Below are 17,207 nucleotides of genomic sequence, written 5' to 3'. Positions count from 1 at the left end.
CTCTGTAGATACGTAGGCTCATTCTTAGGTAACAGAAACACAACAATGATTATTACACAGGGCACTGTAATTATGTCTTGTAGCTGCGGGGTGAAAAGCCTGACCTCCTGCTTTATCCTAATACCTGATACGAATTCACAAGAAAAGCCATGTAATATATGTTGGACAACTGAAAATAGAGCTTGGACATCTAGCAAACTGTTCCAATGGTAAATGGACTGGTTCTTATATAGTGCTTTTCTACTCTACCTCAACATTCAAGGCGCTTTATGTCTTCATGCACAAAAGTTGTTACCAAAAGAAATCCAGTATGTTGGGATCAGCAGAAGCCATAACTCCGTTCTGTTTTTGCACAGTGCTGTATGTCTTTAGTTACAGCCCCTCAGCTTGGCTGAGTTTAGTAATTTAACCTTTCCTGTTACACACATATCAAAATCCACTGAGAAACACTGAGAAGTGGCATCCATCAGTTATACTGCGAGATGTGAAATCACAGGCTTTAAATAAAAGATGGAAGTACCACTGTGATGTTAATCATAGGTTTTCAACCTCAACATTAAAGTGTTGATAATGCCATTTAATGGTGGGGGGGTGGGGGGGGGGCAGAAGTAACTATTAGGATGAAAGCTGTATCCATACTGAGAGACATGGATATCTGTTTATCAGTGCTAAGCAACAGGTTAATAAACTCTGGGATTTCAGGGAAAACAGTATGTACCAATTAGAAAGGAAATATTATGAACTTAGAAGACAGTCAATGTCCCACTGGTTAAGTCAAGCCTAGTGTTATGGTTCAATACCTGATCGTGAGGTATAAATTTCCCCTGTGTAACTCCAGTCAGGAGTGTGTTGCATACTCTACACTAATTCTGTGGAAACTAACAAATACAAAGTGAAGAAAAAACTAAGATGATTTCAAAACAGATGTTGTGATGTCTGCCATGTTGCCATAATGTGTAATGTTTAAACTTGAATGAGTTGTGACCAACAGGAAGTGCTGTTCCGTTTGTGGTAAATCACATCAGTCAGGAGACAGATCAACAGTGGGAACGGGCACACATCCCAGCAATGTTCCAGCTGTATTTCTCTTCAGAGTGCATTGTGCATACTGAAATAATATATTCAGATTTGGTTAAACCCCTTTGCCTTGGTGTGGACAACCATACATTGTTTGTGTTGTGAGTGCATGGTGTGTACTGTGTGTGAACCCTGGCAGTGTCCTCATAGCCTTGTCTGAGCCTCAGGGATGTAGATCTCGATGCTGTCAGCGCTCTCCGTAGCTGAGTTTTGTCGTACAGATGCTGCTCTCTTAGCAGCCATCAGGCGCTTCCTGGCCTCCTGACGCTGCTTCTCTGAGCTTTCCAGTGAGCGGTCTCTGGCCAGAGGGGGATGATGTTGGGGGCCCTTGGGTGGCTTTTTTGGCACTGGAGGTGGGAGCCGCCTCTCCTGGGAGGAGGATGGCAGGAGGGAAGGGCAGAACATTTCAGGAAAAAGACATGCACATATTTGTGTGTGTGTGTGTGTGTGTGTGTGTGTGTGCGTGTGTGTGTGTGTGTGTGCGTGTGCACCTAATTTTTGGTTGATGATGTGCCTGTGCCTAAGAGTAAGAATGAGGTAAGATGAGTCTGACATTCTACATGATTCTGCCTCTCTTCATCATCCTGTATCAAACACTGTTTCAGTGAGACTGTAAATGCTGTTGTAGTGGTTTCCTGGCACGATCCCTGCATGTACAGATTCAGCCACTGCTTAGCAGAATCCTCTGCATTTTTCTCTTTCAAATGAGGTTGTTGGTTACTGTGAGACAGTCTATCTGCTGGAAGACAGCTGAGGTCAAACCTCTCACAGAGTCACACGAGGCTTTTGCATGATTGTAGGTACTTTAGAGTTCGAATATTTGTGTGCATGCGTCTTTCCTGTCTATCCTGTGGCTGCTCATGTACATATTTTTTTCTTAGCAGGACAGATGCAGCTCCGATTTCACTCCTTTGACGATGATACCATGTTGTGCTAATGGCACCACAAATGTTCTGAAGGAATGATTTTATAGTTCTGAGTATCAAGGTGTCAGTGAAGTTAATGTTGTACTCAAGGAGACCCAAAGGCTGGGTCAAGAAACATAATCAGTCTCCTATAAAACACTTGGTATTGTCTTGGTTTCAAAAAGTCCTTTACAAATACCCACAGTACTTACAGTACCTCGTTACCTTCATTTTTAGCCTTCTTCTCAGCTAGTACGACGTGAGTAGCAAGTAGTTTTAACCGATATAAATATGAACAGAAGTTTTACGGTGGGTCTTAAAACCCTTTAAATTTAAATGAGGACAATTTAGCTAAAATTATTAGTGGTCCTAATACTGGCAAAATTACAAAATAATAAACATATGATTGTCTGGACATGACACACTTAAATAAAGTAAATCAGAAGAAGCACAGTTACTTGTGCACCAGGATAAGTTGCTAAAGCAGCTTTGGACTGAGCAGAAATTAACTATAAGGAAAAATAAAGATACTCCAAACAAATAGGAATCTAGATTGAAGAATAAGAAGACTTGCCTCCCTGCCTTGTACAAAATCCCTTGTAATTTAGTCATACGTCAATAATCCAGGATTAGCCTGAGCGTCATCTCCCCTATTTTAACTTTTGCACAATTCCTTATAAATACATCTACTACTGCTGTGTAACCTATTTGGTCTGCTGTAAAATGTTTTAGTCACACAACACACAAAAGAAAAAGCCACATGTAGTAAAGTGGCTGTAGGTGACACAAGGAAGCAGGAGCAGAAGGCAGCATGGAAGGATGGATGGAAAGACAGACACGATGGATCCTAGGAGGCCCAGAGCGGTCAAGGCCTCATGCTGTTGGCATTGCTGTTATGTTGGCTGATGTTTGCAAGCACCTTCACTGTCAATACACACAAAAAACACACAAGAAAGAAAAAGACAACAATGAGAGCAAATGAGGACAGCAGCAAAGTCGATATTCACAATGATGCAAAGCCACAGCAGATACTGCAGAAAGAGAGGAACAGAAGTGACATCTGAAACAGAGACCGGGTCAGACAGCATGCTCTCACAGCACCGTGAGAGAAAACCTGAGGAATACTCAGCTATGTATGCTTAGTTTGTTCATTTGTTCAGAAAAAAGCGTAAAAAAAGGTGGTGGTGGGGGGCAGTGGTTTTTTTTTGTCTCCTGTTAGTGCAAGCCAAGCAGTTTTGGTGCCTACACTTAACCCAAACCCACAAATAAAATGATGACAAACAAAAATAATACCACACCTACTCTCTTTGGTGAAAGTCCAGCACTCATGCTGATATTTAAACCATTTTTCAATCTCTACATGGAAACAAACTTGATGCTCATGCAGGTTTATAGAAAAAAATGTACAAAAAATGAGCTGCCATTATGATATGCTAAACTTATATCCAGGGACCTCTGCTTCTCATAGCTCTTTTCTACTCAAAGCACTTCATGCAGCATGCCTCATTCACCCATTCATACAAGCACTTTTTTCTACATCTAAGTGGTTTCTTTATTTTATTATTTCTTTATCATATTATTATTTATATTATCATTGTTGGTTCTTTATAGTGGCTGTATTATTTACAGTCAGGAAAAAACAGCATAAGCTTAGAAAAAGATCCCGGTTTGAGTTCAACTATGGTGTTTATCACATCTTGGAGCACTTCATTTTCCAGATTTTCTAAATGATGAGTCCTGTCAGATGACAGCCTTGAATAAAAACATGCTGGTTCATTAGTTGCAAATTTGTGCTAATATCACAGGGGAAATGGAGTAATTCATGTGTATGAACAAAAAGATTCGATTTCATGACTATTTAACAAACTGCTATGAACTCCAATGAATACTAGCAAAGGTTTCATATCAGATTGCAGTGTCTGAGAAGCTTAGTCTCAATGCATGATGATGATCCCCATCTGCAACAAATGTTTGCTCATCAGTCAAAAACAACTAAAATAGCAACATGCTGGAAAAATATAAAAAATTGTCACCCACTCATAAAATCCATCAGCATTATTCTTAGGTTTAGAAGACACACTGTGAGGACTTGTTTTACTTTTGTGAACAGGTTCAAAAATAGGTTTCCATCCAAAGTGATGAGCAGACTTTCAAATTTCCCTCCCTGCTGCCTTCACTGTATACAGTGAAGAGCGAGTCTGACACTAAAAGTGGAACGTTAGTCTGAGCTCACATAAAATCTGAGTTCAAGATGTCAAACTGTCAGCAGGACTCACCACTTTATAACTAGTATGCATCAAATTTGAATGCTTCATGTATAACCACTGGGTACTTGTTAGGTCCCCCTTTTGCCTTAATTCTTCATGGCATAGATTCAACAAGATTCTGGAAACATTCCTCAGAGATGTTGGACCATACTGACACATGTAGCTGCTGCAGATGTGTCACATCCATGATGTGAATCTCCTGTTCCACCACATCCCAAATGTGCTCCATTGGGATCTGGTGACTGCGGAGGCTGTTTGAGTACAGTGAGCTCAGTGTCAAGTTCAAGAAATCACATTGAAATGACCTGAACTTTGTGACATGGCACATTATACTGCTAAGAGTCACCATCAGAAGATGGGTACACTGTGGTCAGAAAGGGGTGCACAATACAATACAACAATACTCAGCAATACGCAGTCTACCTGAGTAAAACAATACTCACATAGACTGCGGCATTTAAGTGTGTCGTGCATTCAAAGATGCTCTTTTTGGTCGTAACCAGAAATCTGGCCATTCTCCTCTCAAGACATTTCCTCCCAGAGAACTGCCACTCACTGGATCATTTCTCTTTTTTGGACCATTCTCTGTCCACCATAGAGATGGCTGTGTGGGAAAATCCCAGTCAATGTGCTTTCACTTTGCATTTCTTGGTAACTCTGGACCAGATTAAATCAAGTTCAAAGATAAGATTTTGGGTGTAACAGAGGCGTTTTATGTGGTGCTGGAAGGATATCTACAGCTTTCAAGGTCATTTGAGAATGATTCTGTGCTATCAAGACTTAAACCTTCATCTTCTATATTTCCACTTGGTCTTAAGCCATATCTATTCTACAAGGTTTAAATCAAATTGACTGGAATGGCTTTAAAGATGATTGACCTCTACGAACAACTAAAGTTTGTGGCTGTAGCTAGAGCAGGAACCTTTGATCTCTAATGCAGCTGCTAAGAAAAGATTTGAAGTCTAATATCACTGAACAGCTTCAAAAGATCTCTGTATACCACAGACAGATGTCATCTGTTGCCAAAATGAAACACTGATATAATAAGTCACATTCATAAAGAGCATGCAGTGAAATACTTAGATCAACACTCAATGATGTCTGTTGAAATAGTGGAAGTTTGTTTGTGTACCTTTCTGTCAGGAGGATCCAAGGGTCGCCAGTTGTTGGCTCTGAGCTGGTGAAGCTCATCAAACTTGAGGCTTATGTTCTCGATTGACAGCTGAAGCATGTCCCAAAATCCAGCCAGGTCTGAGGCCACTGGACGAGGGTGGACTTTGGGGTTCTATGAAAGTAGAAAAGAGGGAATAGTAGAAAGCCTGGGAACAAGAAACTAAATAAAAATTATTGTACACAGTGTCATCTTCAACACTGTAGAGTATCTAAAAACTTGATAGTAATATTGAAAAAAAATGAAGCTACTGGTACTAGTATGCAGTTATAGTAAGATATAATATTTTGCATATTAAGTCTGGCATTAATCACCATTTGATGCTAATATTTTATTACATTCAGCTGGTCAAATATTTACTGTCTAGTGGAATATTTTTTCTTTTTCTCTAACAGAAATGACTTCAAACATTAGAAAACACAAGGGAAATATCTGTTAAATGTTATTGTCTAGCTCGACATGTTCATTACAGTAAAAATTGATCTGTAATGGCACTCCAGGTGAACATCGTCTAAATATCTATTTCTTCTTTCAGTTAATTGAAGTGTTTGTTTGTTTTTGATTGTTCATTTTTTACATCAAGATGCTAAAATATATAATTATGTGTGGGACCAATGTTAAATCATGAAAGACAATTTTGGAGATTTCTGAGAAAGAGAGAAAAAAGTGACAATTGAACTGAGAACCTTACAGGAAAAACTGGAATAAAGCACATTAAATGGAAGAGGAAGAAATGGATTACGTATGTAAAACCAGTTTGGCCTGTTCTTAAGTCTACTACACAGAAATACAAAACCATTCTCACTGCTTGAGACTCACCAGGTTCTCCTCACAGAGCTCCCTGAATTGTTGAAACTTCTGGGACATCAGAAGCTGAGCACTTCCCATAGCACTCCTCATCTTCTCTAGGACTGTGAGCAGAGACACAGCTTAGAAAGAGACTGGTCTAGACATCCATCGGTTCTTGCACAGCGCAGGAAAGACAGATACTCTTTGAGCATCAGCAGCACCATTGATAACCAATTTATTTAGCAATCAGAAGCTTTTCAAAGAGCTTGGCAACCTTTTAATCTACTCTGACTGCCACTGCTCTTGATGCTTAATTTTCTGATGGCTGGGGCTATATGAATATGCTCTCTGCACCAGCTGTGACTGTGTGGTCATATACAATCCTGAGGACTACATCATTATATAGCGTCACATAAAACATTTAACATTTCCTAAGATCAATCAAAAAAGGATTGATCTTATGAAGTTGGACCAAATGAAGTTGGACCAAAATGTCCAACTTCTGAAAAGCATATTCATTCACAGAGTCAATACTTGTTTGGGGCTCCTGCATGAGTGCAGCACAGCATGGAGGTGATCAGCTTGTGTCTCTGTGGAGGTGTTACTGAAGCCCAGATTGGTTCGTCTGTATTATTTGTATCAGGTGTTTCTCATCTTCCTCTCGACAATATCCCAAAGATCCTCTGCAGGGTTCAGATAAGGTGAGTTGGATGTCCAGTCAAACACTTTAATAACATAGCAGGAGTTCTGGCACTGTGGGCAGGTGCTAAGTCCCATTAGAAAAGGAAATCAGCATCCACATAAAGCTTGTCAGCAGATGGAAACATTAAGTGCTCTAAAACCTAAGCTGGCCCAACCACCACTAACACTAGCAGATGACATGGCACCCCAAATCATCACAGACTGCAGAAACATCTCACTGGTCTTCAAAGCACCTGTGCCTCTCCGTCAGGAATGGATGGATATCAGGAATGAGACAGTTGTAGCTCCTTTTCTGAAGATTTGAGTGATGACTTTTCCACTCCTTGTGAAGTTTTCCCAAGTTCTTGACAATGCTCCCAAGGCTGCACCATCCCTCCTGCTTGTGCATCATTACCTTACAATACAAAGTGCCTTGAGGCGACTGTTTGTTGTGATTTGGCACTATATAAATAAAACTGAATTGAACTGAATTTCCTACCATACTTTTCCCTTCCATTCAAATTTCTACAAATATGCTTCCATACAGTATGCAGTCAACCTTTTCAGCAATGACCTTCTGTGGCTTAAGGGCCCAGTGTACTGTAATGTTATCCAGTGACATCACTACCACTCCATACTATATACATACTGAGGGTGTGTGTACTCACTGATATATCATTAAAATGGCGATAAAGCATGACACAATCATACACTTGTGTCTTCAACTACAGCACCTTGGCGAGGTTACAAAACTTAAATGCACAACCAAAACAACACCAAACTGGATGTGATGCCATTTTTGGCATGCGGTGCCATTTGCAGGGGCAAGAATGGGGAGTATAATCGGGCCATTACCCTTCTACTGAAGTAGACACGATACACAGTATCCAAACGTACCTTTTGTAGTGACATTATAAAACTGCTAACAATAAACAATTAAACATTAAATTAAACATTAAACAATATTCAAATTATTTTTGAGATGCACCAATGCACACACAGCTCCAGCAGGTTCCAGGCACAACATGTGAGGTCTCTGTCCAGAAGAATGCAGCCCTAGGAACAGGAACAGGTAAGATACTGCACAGAACGCTCAAACTCCCAGGCCTCTGGTAGAAGATCCCCCCCAACCATATATGATGCCTTTCCTAAAATAATAAAACACTGACCAGACACACAAACACCCAGACACACAAACACCCAGACACACAAACACCCAGACACACAAACACCCAGACACACAAAGACGTACTGTCTTCAGGCAGGTCATTCTCCCGCTGGTCGAGCTCCATCTGTCGACACCAGCCCTCCATGCGGTCAGTCTCAGCCTGCAGAAGCTTCAGAAACCAACGTCCATCTCTCTGGCACACTGATCTCTGCACCACCTGCCATTTAAATAATGACATAGACTGTGGAGACACCCCTGCAAGAAATTTGTGCACTCACTCTTGCAAACTGTACACTGTACTTGGGTACTTCACAATAATTTAGCCTTGGCCTTAGGGAAGTTACTGAAACCCAAAGTCACCCCATCTGTATGTGCATGACAGAGACAGTATTACCATGTTCAAAAACCACAGTTTGATTTAAACTGATTAAACACCATGGAAACATCCTTAGGGTGGTTCCTTTACCCCTTGGTGCAGTTTGTGCAGGTGTGAATATAGAAATTGTACTCGGGTATGGACTGAAACAACCGCGCCGAGATGAGAACGTGACCCGACCTCGATCTGACCCAACTGTCAGATGTACAGTGACAGTTTAAGCTAAACATCTTCCCGTAGCCTGGTATGCTTTGCATTCTGGGATCTGGCACAGTACCACAGACTGAGTATGGAAACTGTACCAACTAGCTGTAAAATGAACCGTGAGGTCACTTGTTATTCACTAGTCCAGGGTGATGCACTACGACGTGAGTTCAGCATATCAAGGGTATCTTTTGGTTATCTGGATTCACTTACCCTGACAGAAAAAGTGGCCTCACCAAGCTGGTTTCAACTTGCTAAGTTAACCCAGCAGTGCATGCACATGACACCGCAGCACCTGACGAGTCACACTGTTCAGACTGTTCAGCTGCTGCAGTGTCAGAGGGAAACCACTGTATTGTAGTCTAGTGTTAAAAGAGCTGTATGAATGTGTGCGTGCTTTAAACGTTTCCGTCAGCAAGACTAGAAAACGGTGACTATATTAATAAAGTTTAGCCTATTTGAAGGCAGAAGGAAGATCTGGCAAAAATGCCAAAGGTGTACACAAACAGACTTAACAATATCACAATGGGATACAGGAGAATGTATCCCATTAATTTAATGGAGTATTCCATTACACTAATAGTCAAACTAAGATAGCTGCAGCGCTCCTGGTGTTTAATGCTCTGAGAGCAAGTAAAGAATAAACACAACATAATCAAATGTAAGCTTAGTCTACTTGCAATTCATTGTTTGCAGCCAAAAGTTAAAAAATTAAGGAATAAAGCTGCATCTGTATTTATTACTGAAACACAGGAAACACAAAGACTTTAGACTCGACTATCCACACAAAGGTCAGAGAGATCTTGCAGGAATGGTGACTTTTATGGAGACCTGATTGGTCAGTAGGCAGTGATTTCATATGGTATGGTAAGTCACCCTGGTGACGTACCTCTGTAAGAAGTGAACCACCTTTGTAGTACATAACACAAAATCCTGCTTTGTGGTGACGGCCTCGGGACTCAGTACACAACACATTCTTCCTATATTTACTTTTGTTGCTCCCAAACACATTTGGCCAATTAGCGAACTGTACAGAACTGCACGTGCTTGTAGCGACATATTTTGGTTTCCTGTGTGAAAGGAAACCAAACCATAGAGAAAAGCTACAGGTTCACCAACTCATCAGCTGATTGAGTTCAGAGTAAATGAACTACAGGTGTGAAAATGCCCGTCCAGTATGCAATAAGAAACTCGTTACTAATTTGCATTGTAATTGATCTGCGTGTTGCTGATATTCTAATTAAATTTAAAAGCAGCAATCTTTGGTTTGCTTTTCCACTTGGGGTGAACACTGACATACAGATGGGCAGCCAATCACAGAGAAACTTAACTAAATCAGTGGAGAAGGACACCAAATGCAGATGCTTCCATTCCACTGCATGGCACAATTACATAACTGACTTTGATCATGCTCTGGGCATGCAAAGTAAAGCTACAGTGCAGATTATGTATTGAAATGGCAGGTAGATCTAAGTGACTTTGAAAGAGAGTTCATTGGAGGAACACAGATGGCAGGAGCTTCTGTCTGAGTAGTGTTTCAACAAGAAGAGTGACTAAAGTGAGCTGTATTTAAATCTATAAGAAAGAAATCAGTAAATACTGTATCAGAATCACAGTCAGACAGCTGCAGCTGCCTGACTGTGATTCTGTTCATGAATGGACTTCAGTATGTAAGTGCCTTGAAATGACATATTATGATTTAGAGCTATATAATTAAACTAAAATCACCTGATTAATATCACTGAACGCTCTCCGACATACCTCCAGTATAGCAGAGCTGTTGAAGTTGACATCAAGTGGGTCATCTGTTACACTGTCTATCCATGGGTCTGGAGGGGGAAGGATGGATGGGTCAAAGCCCACATCTTCATAGTCATCAGAGGCACAGGCGTGGTAGTGGTTCCCTGAGCCCTGGATGCTGACGGTGGAAGTGGCGGCATCGCGGGAGTATTGCCGAGGGATGGCACGAGATGACAATACTTCCATGTCAGTGTCCGGGGAGTCTAGAGGTGTGTCTAGTAGGTCTGGCATGTCCAGATCTGCCTGGATGGAATAATGAGTACACCTCAGGAAATGACTGAATAAAAAAGTGGTTGTGTGAGTAGTGCAGGTCTGTTGTACTTGTGTGTAACTGCTTCTAAATGATGTTTGGTCTACGATAGAAATTAGGTAAAAGGGTTATTCCAGACAAACAGATTTAATCTAAAAAAAAAAAGTTCACATTTATCATAGCTTATCATAGTTTCTATACCAAAATTGCACCAATTTAATGTCTGTCGTGTAACACAAAGAAAAACACCCTAAATGATTAACTTGTTAACCTAACTGCATTTTGGATGAACTTTTCAAGAGTCAGTTCATGCTGTAGGAAAGATGCCCAGAGCATATTACAGGTCTTATTTTTCGTTTTACATTTGCCAGGCTGTAATTGGTTGATTGTGGAATTTTTTATGGAGCACATGTCTGTGGTGGCAAGTTCTTCTCCTACCACTGACTAAATCCCTAAACACGTATTTCCTTGATGTAACTTTAGACCAGTGGTTCCCAAAGTGTGGCCACAGCCACCTGGTGAGGGGAAGGTACTGCAGGGGGGGCTGCAGTAATAACATCTAAAAATATAGTAAAAATATAATTAATATAAAAGTAAAAATATCTTTACTTTTAAAAGGCAGATAACGAAGTGCTGTGGGAGTTACAGAAAAGATGACAGCTTAAGTGCAGCTTTTGATACTGTTGACCATAACATTTTATTACAGAGATTAGAGCTTGCTATAGGTATTAAAGGTACTGCACTGCAGTGGTTTGAATCATACTTATCTCATAGACTCCAATTTTTTTTCATGTAAATGGGGAGTCTTCTTCACACACTAAGGTTAATTATGGAGTTCCACAGGGTTCTGTGCTAGGACCAATTCTATTTACATTATACATGCTTCCCTTAGGCAGTATTATTAGAAAGCACTGCATCAATTTTCATTGTTATGCAGATGATACTCAGCTTTACCTATCAATGAAGCCAGATGACACACATCAATTAATTAAACTGCAGGAATGTCTTAAAGACATTAAGGCCTGGATGACCTCTAATTTCCTGCTTCTAAATTCAGATAAAACTGAAGTTCTTGTACTCGGCCCCACAAATCTTAGAAACATGGTGTCTAACCAGATACTTACTCTGGATGGCATTACTTTGGCCTCCAGTAACACTGTGAGAAATCTTGGAGTCATTTTTGACCAGGATATGTCCTTCAATGCACATATTAAACAAATATGTAGGACTGATTTTTTGCATTTGTGCAATATTTCTAAAATTAGAAACATCCTTTCTCAGAGTGATGCTGAAAAGCTCATTCATGCATTTATTACTTCTAGGCTGTATTATTGTAATTCATTTTATTGTAATTTATTACTATCAGGTTGTCCTAAAAGATTCCTGAAAAGCCTTTAGCTGATACAAAATGCTGACAGTGGACTAGAAAGAGAAAGGATATTTCTCCCATACTGACTTCTCTTTATTGGCTCTCTGTTAAATCCATCTATGCATCCATTCTCTTCCGCTTATCCTGTTCAGGGTCGCTGACATGGGGTGAGAGGCAGGGTACACCATGTACAGGTTGCCAGCATGTCGCAGGGCCAACACAGAGTAACATTCACACTCACATTCACACCTATGGGCAATTTAGAGTGACCAATTAACCTAACTCCAGTAAGTGCATGTCTTTGGACTGTGAGAGGAAACCAGAGTACCCGGAGGAAACCCACGCAGGCACGGGGAGAACATGCAAACTGCACACAGAGAGGCCCGGGCCAAACTGGAATCAGACCCAGACCTTCCAAATGTCATTCTAGCTGTGAGGCAGTAGTGTTAACCACCACACCACCATGCTGCCCCGTTAAATCCATAATCCTTTCACTCACATTCAAGGTCTTGAATAATGAGGCCCCACCTTATCTTAAAGAGCTCATAGTACCGTATCACCCCAAAAGAGCACTTTGCCCTCAGACTGCTGGCTTACTTGTGGTTCCTAAGTCACCAAAGAATATTCAATAATAAATTGGACTGCTAAGTGGATAAATGCGCAGCAGGGTGTTGTCTACAAAGACATACATTGCTGAGTATAGACCCTTTTACTGTTTGTAAACAATGATGACGTAGATAGCGATGCGCAAGCATTTTGGAAACGGAAGTATGGCGGAGTTCAATAGCGTTTCAATCTAGGAGAAGGGATTATCAATGAAAGATCGTGAAAACTACCTGCAAAAATTTATTTTGACCACCGGCAACCGACTCTGATCCCTGTGGTATGTTAGCAAGTGGCCCGGTATCCCTGGGCGGATTTATATGTGTATTTGGTGGAGAAACCCAGCGTATACACCAGAGAGAAGTTGCAGCGCATATAAGTCACTGGATGCTTACAATTATGTTGTTTGTGGCCGTGTACCGAACACCAAATATCCTGACACAGACTCTGAGTTTGGTGTCTTGAAGGCAGAAGTTCTTCCAAGTCAAAGGTGAGGAAAAGGAGCGCTGTGTATGAGGCTCGGGTCATTGTAAACAAGTCAGAGAACTACGTCCTCACAGCGGATTGTACCTGCATGGCAGCCTGAGTACTTCGTCAAACTGCTTTTCTATTATTGATTTACAATGAAAAAAAACATACACTGTTCCAGTCACACTGTGAGACACACTCAACCATTAATATGCGAGTCTGCTCAGACTTTTGACTGGCACTGCATATTGTAATCTATAATGCCAATAAATGTTAATTTAAAAATCAGGACTCTGAGTCCAGCGATGCCTCACCTGTAAATAGCCAGCCATACAGTTTAAAAGCCAAACAGCCTACCAGCTTATGCTGCTTCCTTTAGATACCTGACATCCGTATAAACAACGGAAGATAAATAACTTTACCTGATATAAAATGGGTGCTTCAAGCGTGAGCATTTCTGATCCTGTCCTCACTCCTGATTGTGTCCTCAGGCCTGATCGTGTCCTCAGTCCAATTTTTATCAGTACATTTGATGGCTTGCAACCACAGACGCCTCCGTTTTCTCTTAAACGGCCGAGATCCCGTGGGATTCGGTACAACTTCAGTCCACTTTTGGTAGAGTAGAAATTCTGACAGCCAAACGCAACAGCAGACATTTTGATGCTGATATCGCTTTTAAATCACGTTTAAACGCTGCGCAGTCTCCTCGTTCTTACTGATTTGAATGGAGTAACAGTTCACTTCTGCTGCCAAAATGCGCGCGCATCCTTTGATGACGTAGGCTGTAAAAGGGTCTATTGTACAGACAGCAGAAAATCAGAAGCCAACACTGAATATGATGAAATGATAAATACTGTATTGTGAGGTACTGAGGGATGCATGTGCACTAAAAAGACAATGTCATGTTTGGGTATTGCTTGACTATAGGTACTTCAATAAAAGATTATTATCCTTCAAATACTAATGGCTCTGAAAAGAATTATATTGACTAATTCTGAATAATGAGAAAGCAGAAAAATCAAGCATTTATGTAGCTACATATCGTGGTGCAAGAATATTTTACTAAGTGAATACTGAGACAACACCTCAGGCAAGGCTACACAATCCCCTCACTTTAACTGAACTGTAATCAAATAAAACAGAACATATATGAAAAACTAGCTGTTCTGGATTTGTCAGCCCAAGCAAGCTGCCTACGCTTAGACTAGCATTTCTTCTGCTTTTTGCAAAATATAGAATTTTTGTTAAAATCTTGCCAATGTATGTCTTTGACGTGAAGTGAAGCAGTGCATCTCAAGGAGTTCCAAGCATTATCTTGTAACGTTGCAATCAGTACCAAAACTTACCTGCACAGCTGCTGTCACACTGTTGGAGCGCTGGAACCGACGATACCTAGCCACCAGAGGGAGACAAAGAGTAAATACAAAAAAAAAATCCACCTCCAATGTCTTCACATACTCATATTTAAAATCTTACAATTTTGTTTATAATGTCTGCTCACAACTGCCACCTTATTGTAGTGAAGAGGTTTGAGGTTTCCTGTGATTCTAGGATCTGTGTTGGGGAAAATACCACTCCTAAGATAATCTGGTCCAGTTGAGTAATAACTAAAAGTCAGACTAACTTATAGACCAATAATCCTCTTTTTCAAAATTTCAAAGAACTGTTAATTGTTAATCTGTCAAATCATAAACTGAGGAAGAGCAAATTTGATTTCATCCTGAAAATGGTTATAGCAGTTGTTCCATGTTTAATGCTGTTTTTGAGGTGATTACTTTAACTTACTTTATTCTTTTCTTTTCAGTTTCGCCCAAGCTTATGTGAACTGTAAATATGATACACCAATTCCACTGTTTTTTGTTTGCTTTCTGTCACTTGATTATCATTTTAACAAACCCAACATTAGGTGAGACCTGGCAAAAGAAACTGACACGCAAAAAAAATCTTCTGTTGACCTCTATGGAAAGATTACTGCTTAACATCAAGAGTAAGAGACCTGGTGAGAGGAAAAGAGATTTTGCCATGTAAACTCAACGTCACAGTGTTTGGAAATTCTAAGTTGGGTTGGGTTCAGCAGTCCCACAGCAATTCCACTGCTTGGTAAGCTGGAGTTACTGGTGTGACTCAGTAGCTCTTTGGTAATGAAACAGAGTAAGATGACAAAATAATCACAAGGACACTCAATTTGCTACTGCCAGGTATTTACCATATTTACAGATACAATCTTATTCACATTACATACAAGCAAAATTAACTTACAAACTATCCAGCTGGCATTCATTGTTTAGGTTATTAAGTTCAAGAAACGCTCCCTTCATTAAAAGCCACGATGTTCCCTCTCTGCCAAAACAGTTCCACGGGGGTGCTGATACTGCAAATATTCACATCATGTCACTTTCTGCAATCTTCACAGTTTTTTAGATTTACAATGGAATACAATCACCCATAGTGTCAGTGAATATGGCAGGAATCAAAAACGGACTCTCCTTTTTATAAATGTACAGTACGGTGCAAAAGTCCTGAGCCACCCTCATTTCTTTATATTTTGCTTCCAATGAGCCAAACTTTGTTTTTTCTTGTAACTGACCATTTGAAGAGGAATTTTAAACCACTGTAAGCCACTTAACACTGACATATGAATCGGAAAAGTTAAAATGGCCAGATTTTGATCCACCATGCACCACCTTTTCAAAAGCATCTGATTGGCAGTGGCTTCATTTCTAAGCATGGCAATTAAACATATTAAACAGCGCCAGTGCAGGAAAAGCATACAATGGAACGCTCTCAGTTACTGACTGGCCTCCCCAGAGCCCCGACCTCAACATTATTCATTACATTACAACATGACTCATGTGGGATCACGAGTAATGCTGTACCCCCTTGTACCCCCCCATTTTTGAAGTGGCTGTGGCTCAGAAGGTAGAGGTCATCTACTGATCAGAAGGTTGGCAGTTAGATCCCTGGTTAATCCAGTCAGCATGCCAAAGTATCCTTGGGCAAGATACTTAATCCCAAGTTGCTCTGTTATGCAACGGTCGCAGTTTAAATATGAGTGAATGTTAGATAGAAAGCACTTAAGCATAGAAAGAAGTGCTTGTATCATGTGTGTGAGCGGGTAAATGAGGCATCTTGTAATGAGTGCTCAAAGTAGAGTAGAAAAGCGCTATATAAGAACCACTCCATTTACCAAAGAGTAAAGCAGTTAAATGTAGATTATTAAACATTAGCTCTTCTAAGTCCCTGTTGGTAAATTATTTAATAATTGATCAACATATTGATTTATTCAGCCTTACAGAAACCTGGTTGCAGGATGAATATGTTATTTTAAATGAAACAACATCCTCAAGATATACTAACTGTCAGAATCCTTGAAGCTATGGTCGAGGAGGAGTGATATTGACAAAAAATAATATCTCGATATTTTCTGTAATTTTCTCGATTTTCTTGACATTTTGCATTATTTAAAAATGTGTTCATACAAGAAGTGCAAGCTGGTAAAATATAAGACTTAAATCAGTGTTTTTGAGACATTAACTTATTTTTTATTTTATTTAACCAGGAAAAACACACTAAGATTAAAATCTCTTTTTCAAGTGTCCTGGGCATGACAAATGTAACTAGAAAAACTTCAGTTTTTTCAAAAGCAATCGCTTGACAGAATGGAAAAAAAAAATATCAATAAGAGGCTGTCCAGGGGGATTCCCCCCACATAGCAAAATAAATCACAGAAACTACACATCGTCTTCTGATCAGAAACCCGCTTTTTTCGCAAGACCGCTTCAGCGTATTATCCGAGGCTCCAAACAGGTGAGCTCAGAGAACCTCGCTGGGTTATGACGCAGTGATTGTAACATACCTACTTTAACTTAAAGGATATTAACATCCATCCTTTCATTATTTTCCTCTTTATTCTGCTAGTCGTGGTTTGTCTTGGACGGCAGTTTCCCGAGACTTTTCATATTCCTCATACTTGCTGATGATGGAACAGGTTAGTTGTCGACCTGTCCGTCTGCAAACTGCAAACCACCTCCTCGCCTAGGAATTAAGGCGGTAGAGTGCGAGGCTGGTGATGTCTGAAT

General features: G+C 40.3%; 1 protein-coding gene across 1 annotated transcript in view; it reads right to left on the bottom strand.

The window, feature by feature from the left end:
• Nucleotides 1-1,118: 1,118 nt before the first annotated feature.
• The window catches only part of LOC115777479 (disks large-associated protein 1-like), a 93,413-nt gene continuing 77,324 nt past the window's right edge, over nt 1,119-17,207 (bottom strand). Inside the window, 6 exon segments of the mRNA XM_030725397.1 lie at nt 1,119-1,446; nt 5,382-5,534; nt 6,240-6,331; nt 8,143-8,275; nt 10,400-10,681; nt 14,475-14,520. Of these exon segments, the coding sequence (XP_030581257.1) occupies nt 1,222-1,446; nt 5,382-5,534; nt 6,240-6,331; nt 8,143-8,275; nt 10,400-10,681; nt 14,475-14,520 (931 nt within the window). The 3' untranslated portion in view covers nt 1,119-1,221.

The sequence above is a fragment of the Archocentrus centrarchus genome, unplaced genomic scaffold, assembly GCF_007364275.1.
Source record: "Archocentrus centrarchus isolate MPI-CPG fArcCen1 unplaced genomic scaffold, fArcCen1 scaffold_54_ctg1, whole genome shotgun sequence".
Classification (NCBI taxonomy): domain Eukaryota; kingdom Metazoa; phylum Chordata; class Actinopteri; order Cichliformes; family Cichlidae; genus Archocentrus; species Archocentrus centrarchus.
This window is presented reverse-complemented; position numbering and strand designations above follow the sequence as displayed.